At 65.6% G+C, this 6941-nt stretch overlaps 1 protein-coding gene across 1 annotated transcript in view; it reads right to left on the bottom strand.

The window, feature by feature from the left end:
- TEPSIN (TEPSIN, adaptor related protein complex 4 accessory protein) overlaps positions 1–6941 on the bottom strand; it is a 9374-nt gene that overhangs the window by 1887 nt on the left and 546 nt on the right. Inside the window, exons 2-13 of the mRNA XM_006912164.3 lie at positions 6440–6512; positions 6123–6214; positions 5944–6037; positions 4260–4327; positions 4030–4105; positions 3861–3932; positions 2860–3063; positions 1861–2032; positions 1632–1745; positions 1439–1517; positions 1171–1305; positions 1–106 (exon numbers count right to left, since the gene is read on the bottom strand). The exon at positions 1–106 is cut by the window's left edge and continues 1887 nt beyond it. Of these exons, the coding sequence (XP_006912226.1) occupies positions 1–106; positions 1171–1305; positions 1439–1517; positions 1632–1745; positions 1861–2032; positions 2860–3063; positions 3861–3932; positions 4030–4105; positions 4260–4327; positions 5944–6037; positions 6123–6214; positions 6440–6512 (1285 nt within the window). The remainder of the gene's footprint in view (positions 107–1170; positions 1306–1438; positions 1518–1631; positions 1746–1860; positions 2033–2859; positions 3064–3860; positions 3933–4029; positions 4106–4259; positions 4328–5943; positions 6038–6122; positions 6215–6439; positions 6513–6941) is intronic.

Here is a 6941-nt window from a genome sequence, read left to right as displayed (position 1 = left end):
TCAGCAGGTCAGATGGGCCTGTGCGGGCAGCTGCCGGGCCGGGCTCAGCCAGGGGCCGCCGGGCAGACGGCCGCTGTCGGCAGGAGGCTTCAAAGTGCCTTAGGATCTGAGTGGTGGAAGAAGGGGAAATCCGTGAGGGCCCCAAGCTCCTTGGGCATCATGGGGGCCCCATGCTCCTTGGGCATCATGGGGACCCCATGCTCCTTGGGCATCATGGGGGCCCCATGCTCCTTGGGCATCATGGGGGCACACCTCTCCCCACGGCCCTCCTCAAGGCCGCTGCCCAGGGCAGGACCAGCTAGAGGTTGGAGCAGGCCACTTGCCTGCTCACAAGTGGTCTCATCACTGTCATCCCACTAACTAGAAGGCCACTGCTTAAACAGCGGTCACACCACGTGTGCCACCAGACGCCTGCATACTGCTCTCCCACCTGTCACATAAACAGTGTGTTCCCTGCCATGAAACCTGCTGTGTACAGGGCCAGCACTGGGAGAGGCAGCCACACAGAGGGACCCGGTGTGCCTTGAGCCTACGCTTTTTAGAAATGCCACTGTGACACGCCCCTATGGTGTGTGCCTTGCTTGTCGTGGACCCACTGACACTGACAAAGGACAATTACAGACTGGTGACTAAAGGCCTGAATTTTCAGTGGCCACAGAGGAAATGGGAAGCAGCCGAGGGATGGCCACAAGCAGTGGAGGCACAGGGGCCCAGCTGTGGGAAGAGGCCACAGCCTGGGGACGCTCCATGCGGCACCCCAGGGGACCTTTGCACAGCTTAGGCATTAGCGAGAAGGGTGCCATTTCTGCCCTCCAGGAGCTGGGGACCTGGGGGCCAAGCGCAGATCCATAAGCTGTGACACGGGCTAGAGACCAGTGGGATAAATCCATCTAAGCAGTCAAGGAGGGCTTCCTGCAAGAAGCTACACGAGTCAAGCTGTGTGGGAAAGGAAGCTGCCCGCAGAGAGGGGCTGCTGGGCAGTACGGCGGGCCAGCTTGGGGTCCAGGACCAGAAGGGCCAGTGGGTCTGGAGAGCTCCGGGCAGATGTGAGGCGAGGCTCTGCCTGCTGTTCCAAGGGCAGCACAGGACGGGCACAGGAGGGGCGTGTTTGGGGAAGGCTGGTAGGACAGGGTGTCCCCGCACCCACTCCGGGCCCCAGCTGCTGCCCACCTTGGTGGCCTTGTGGGTCACGGGCCCGGGGCTGCCTGCGCTGAGATCCTGCAGCCGCAGCCGGGCGAGGAGCAGGATGTGCTCTTGGGGGAGCAGGTCCGTGCACCCCAGGGCGGCGATGGCACCCAGGGCTCTCTGCGGGGCAGTCGGAGATCAGTGGTCCACCCCAGGCAGGAGGCCCATCTGACTGTCCCCTGGGGCAGCCCCACTGGAACCCTGTGCTCATCCCCCCTCCCATCGGTGCCCCCCAGAGCCCCGAGCCCCTCACCAGCTGCTCGCATGCGCTGGGCGCACCCAGGTGGCGGATCAGCAACTCCAGCACCGCCTCGCAGTTGAGCAGTCCGCACCTGCGGGAAGGGGCACCTGGGCACCTGGGCAGGGCAGGCGGCCCAGCCTTTCCATCGGCAAGCAAGGGGGGCGGGAGGGCGGGGGTGGGGGGTGAGAGTTGGTGGGGGGCTCACTCTTTGATGAAGTGCTGCGCCTCCTCTTGGCTCAGAAAGGCCCGTGGCCCCTGTGTCACCGACCGGACCAGGCTCAGCTCCTGCTGGCAGTCACTCAGGGTCATGGCCTCGACCCTGTCGGGGGGCACGTGGGCATCAGGGCACGGTGGGTCAGGGCAGAGGGTGGGCGAGGCCCTTCCACATCACACCCTGGAGAAGGACAGGGAGGGGCCCTGAGGCGCTTGCTCACCTCTCTGCCAGGTCACTGGGTGCCCGGCTAGCCCCCGAGGGACTGTCACTGCCCGACCGACTGCCAGAGTCCGAGGCCTTGCTCCGGCTGTTCTGCGAGGAGCTCTGAGAGCCTGGGCTGCTCTCCTGCTCCTCCCAGCCCCCGCCGGCCTGCCCCGGCTGGTGCCTCACGGCTGGAAGAAACAGCAACCGGGGGTGAGACCTGGGGGCCGCAGACTGGACCGGGGGACGAGGAAGGGAGGGTGGGAGGCTGGGTCCCGAGATGCGGACGGGGTAGCCGCCTGGGCTCCAGCTCCAGAACCACCAGGATGAGGAGACCGGGGCAGAGTGGGGTGCACCCGCACACGGGGCAGGGTGGGGACGGTGGCACAGACACAGCTGGCCCGGGGCCCAACTCAGGGATGCACAGTGACACCAGAGGCCACATGGAGCGGCCAGCCTAGGCAGCGAGGCAGGGCCAGCACAGCAGCTCCCAAAGCTCGGGGACACCTGTACCCTAGTCACAGTGCACTAGTCTTTAATCCACCTGTCACTAGCCGCTGGCCTTCCCCACCAGGACGTACACGCCATGGAGGCCAGCCCCGCCGAGGGCCCGGATGGCAGAACCACCCGGGCGAACGGACGGGAGATGGGGAGGGGTGGGGCCGCTCCTCAAGGAACGGTTGGCAGTGTCCGGACACATCATGAGGACACCGCCAAGAGACAGAATCGGTCTGTGCAAAGCCACCACAGAGGCCACAGGGAACACGTGTGGCACTGGTGGCTGGCTCCGCAGGCTTCCTGCGCGGCCCCTCAGTAACTGAGTGTGTCAAGGTGGCGCTTGCAACCCCCGAGGGCGCCCCCGTCTTCCTCCTCCTTTCTGGGCCCTCAACTGGAACCAGGGTTCTTATTGGTCACGTGCTGCAACCCCAACCTTGGCAGGTGACAGGAAGGAGCTCAAGTGCCCCTCTAGGCCCTAGGAGGGGAAAGCCGACCCCATGAGAGAAGCCCGGCCTGATACCTCGGGCTCCTGGGACGGCTCCAGGGGGCGGGTTTCCAGGAGTAGGGTGGCCAAGGCTGGCTGAAGGCGTCACGGCAGCCTGGTAGGCATCACCCTGCAGCAAGGGCCCCTGGGTGTCACGGGTCCCAGGCCCAGGGCGCACGGCGTTGGCCACCACCTCTGCAGCCTTCTGGATGGTGGAGAGAAAGGCTTCGCCCGCAGAGCCTGTGCCAGAGGGACCAGGAGATGGCACCAGCCCCCTGGGGCTGACCCCACGTTCCCCCAGGACGAGGCGCCCACACTGCCCCCTGCTCAAGGCTCGCAGGAGCAGGGCGCAAGCTGTAGGCAGAGCAGAGGCCATGTGGCCGGAGCCTGGGCCCTTCCAGAAGCTTCCTGCGAAACCTACTTCAGTGCACTTGCAGGCCCGATGGACCTTATGGCAGAGCTCAGCCACCTCCGAGCAAGGGGCCTCCTGAGGGCCTTGTCCAGACAAGCGGGCAGGGGGCTCTCCATGAGTGCAGACAGCTGAACCAGCCAGCAGCCCCAATGGAAGACCTGGCCAGGCCCTAGTGGCACAGCCACTTGAGGACACAGTGCTTCAGGAGTGGAGTGGGGTGGGACAAGCCGTGACCAGTATGGTCGGCACAGCAGCTGGACTTGGCCCAGAGAGCCCACGCGAGCCTCACACGCACTCCCAGCAGACTGGGCTGGCGCTGTCCACTTGTCATGACTGGCCACTCCTGCTCTAAGTTACCTCTGTCACAGTCAGCCCTCGCCCTCTACCCTTGGCCCTTCGAAGGACCCAGGGGCTGGGGGCCAGAGCTAGGGACTGACCCTCGTCTGGGCTTCCTGCAGGTTGGTTAAGTGGACTCAGCTGTGCCTGCCCTGCCCTCCCACAGACCCAGGCAAAGACAATGACAGAGTGGTCAACGCATGGGCCCCGGGCTCTGGCCCCAGGGCCCTCCAGACCCTTGGCCAGGCAAGCAGCCTGCCCCCACCCCACGAGCCCACGCAGCACTCACCTGTGTGGCCCTGACTCCTGCTGTAGCCAAAGCCCTGGAGAGCGCTCTGGGGCCTGGACTGGGAGCCCATGCCTGCGGGAGGGCCGCGTCAGCAGCACGCACGCTGCCCACCCCGACCCCACGACCCCGGGGTGGGTGCCCTGCTACGGAGCTGGACTCGGTTACGTACCTGCTGCAGGCAGCGCCCTGGAGGGCTGGGAGGGAGGCGGAGGGGGCGTGTCCGAGAACAGGGCGCTGCCCAAGTCCTAGACGGAAGAGGGGGCGCTCAACGTCGCTCCAGGTCGGTCTGTCCACCTCTCCCCCCACGCCCGCCCCTGCCACTTCTCTCTGAAGAGCACACGCGAGGGCTCTGGCCCCACAGCAGCTGTGGTCACAGGGGCGACCTGGGTCCAGGCTCACCTGGGCAGCCGCCCGCACCTTCTGGTACAAGCTGCTCCCGTGGAGGGGATCCGGGGGTCCAGTGAAAGCTGCAGGGAGGGGTAGGGAGGGGCAGCGTCAGAGCCCCCCCAGGCCTCCGGCACGGCCAGCTCCCCGCACCTCCAGTCAGGGTGCGCCTCCTGAGATGGAGTCTGGCCCTAAGCCCCGTATAGCATCACTTTCAGGTCAAACCCCCTTCTGTGCCTCAGCCCTGGGGGAGCCCCACTTCCCAGAGCACCTCTGCTCCTGGCACAAAGCCTGAGGGGCCTCAGATCCCCCTCCTCCAGGCCCCGCCGTCCCCAAGCTGGGGGAGGCTGGGCCACCACAGCCCCCACCTCGCCCGCACTGGCAGACGGGGATCTGACCTCCAGAAGTGACCACGGTGCCTCCCCTCCCCCTGCCCACTGCAGTCTCCCGACTTCCAGCGTCGGCCACCTAACTGCCTCCCCTTCTCTGCTTTCCACCCAGCGGTCACACAAACAGCGTCCCGTCCACATCGAAACCTTCAGAGGTTCGCAGGGACCCGAGAAAAAACCCAAGTTCCTCTTCACGGCGTGAGAGGCTCCCTGGGCCCCAGCCCTAGCTCCGCCGTGCCAGGCGCCCCACTCAGAGAGCTTCAGCTGCCCCAGGGCCTGGCAAATGCTGGGCCCCATCGCTGCAAGTGGCCCCCTCCGCCTCGTCCCAAGAGCAGGCACCCCTGGTTTCCTTGTCACAAACACGCATCACTTGAAGCCTTCAGACTTGGCTTCGCCCCTGCGGCCAGCCCCGCAGCCTGGTCCAGCCAGGACAGGCCGCCAGAGGCTGAGCAACACAGTGGGCAGCGAACGCCTCCCTGCTGTCCCAACCGTGGCCCCACCTTCCCCACAAGGCCTGAGACTCACGCTACAGGAGACCCATGCGGTGGCCCAGACGCTCGGCCGGCCCTCTAGTGTGAGCGCGGCATCCTCTGCGTGCCCCTCCTGGCCCAGCACCACCCTCGCCTCGCACGAGCCCCTCGGCCATCGCCCTGGGAGCCGTGCTCAGAGCACACAGGCCAACAAATAACTGCAGGCCTCTGACAAGCTACGGCTGCTGCGGGTCGCCCACAGTGGGTGGTGTCACCGGCGAGAGGCTCTTCTCGGGCTGCCCGCTCAGGGCCGGGGCAGGGCTGAGCCTCTCGCCCCTGGAGAGGAAGACCTCAGGCCACATGCCCACCAGTCCTCGTTAGCCACAAAGACGCACAACGTCCCCCGCCTGGATCACGACAGGCCAGAGTCCCCTCTCCCAACGCCTCCCAGTCCAGCCCCCACAGCCCTTCCCAGAGCTGATGGCTCAATAGTGCTCTTTCCTTCTCGGGTCTGAGGAGCATCCCTGGGGAGGTGGAGCCCATGGCGCAGGAGGGTGATGCAGACACTCGTTGTGCACCTACTGTGTGCCAAGCCCTGGGACAGATGGGAAAGGTCTGGCGGCCACAGACAGAAATAGTAGCTATGCACCAGCGCAGCACACACAGCAACGCGGCAGAAGGCGCTGAAGGAGCAGGGCTGGACAAAGCTGGCCGCAGGAGAGGTGGCCGGCCGGGCGGGGGGCCCGGGCGAGGAGCGTGGGTGAGCATGCGCTGGTGAGGTGCAGGCACGTTAAGGGGTTCTGGCTGCAACCGGACCTGGCTGCTCCCCACGGCCCGTACCTGCCGCCTCCTGGATCAAGGCGGGGTTGCGCTTCAGGATGAGCAGGAAGGACGGGGAGCCGTGAGTGCACAGGTAGAGCAGGATCTTCAGCACCTGGGGGGACAGTCACATGGGTTCCCTCAGCCCACACACCTCCCTCTCGCCTCAGCACCACGGGCAGGAACTCGGCCGGCCTCACCTTGAGCTTCACGCGGCCAGAGCCGCCGTGCAGGCGGTCCAGGAGGTACTCCAGGAGGCAGTGGCTGCTGCCCGGGGACTCGTGGGAGATCTCTGGGAGGCTCGGGTTAGGGAAGGCCTCGCTGCCACTGAACTTGGCGCACCCGCCCCAGGCCCTGGTTTCAGAAGCCTCAGGCTCCTAAAATGTTCTGAGCCCTGTGTCATCGGTACTGTGGCTTTCAGACCCCGCCCACAGCTGGTTAGTATGTGAAGGGGCCACAAAACCCCTTAAGGACAGGAGAGCCCCAGGGTCCCTGAATGTGGACACAGGAAGGATACTGGCGATCTCTTCAAACAGATAGCCAGGACACGGGATGTCGTCATCTGATGTTCCCTTCAGGAGAACTGGGAGCTGAAAGGTAGCAAGAGACCCGCCCATGAGTGACTGTGGTACCTGGGGAAGGACCACAGCCACCAAGGGGCCGGTCATTCTTGAGGGGCTGTCAGAGTCCTAGCTTTGGGAGCACCCGTGTCCGTGTCTCACTGGTGAGGGCGCCCAGAGAGGGCAGCGATGGTGCCACCAGCCTGCAGGAGCCTCCCAGTCTCTGGGGCGATAGGACCCTGCCCTCCAGCGCCTCACACCGCAGCGCCTCAGTTTTTCACGGGAGCCCTCTCTCCTCTCGCCTTCCCCTTAACCGCCCCAGTCTCCTGGCACCGACGGGAAGGGAGCCCGAGCCTCCCGCTGCAGGCAGCGTCGCCGGCGGTTTCTCCCGCTTCCCAGACTAGGGTCCGGCTGTTTATCCCGAACACGGTTCTCTATGTTTCTATTTCTGTAAAGCTT

Source organism: Pteropus alecto, unplaced genomic scaffold (assembly GCF_000325575.1).
Source record: "Pteropus alecto unplaced genomic scaffold, ASM32557v1 scaffold134, whole genome shotgun sequence".
In the NCBI taxonomy this organism is placed as follows: domain Eukaryota; kingdom Metazoa; phylum Chordata; class Mammalia; order Chiroptera; family Pteropodidae; genus Pteropus; species Pteropus alecto.
This window is presented reverse-complemented; position numbering and strand designations above follow the sequence as displayed.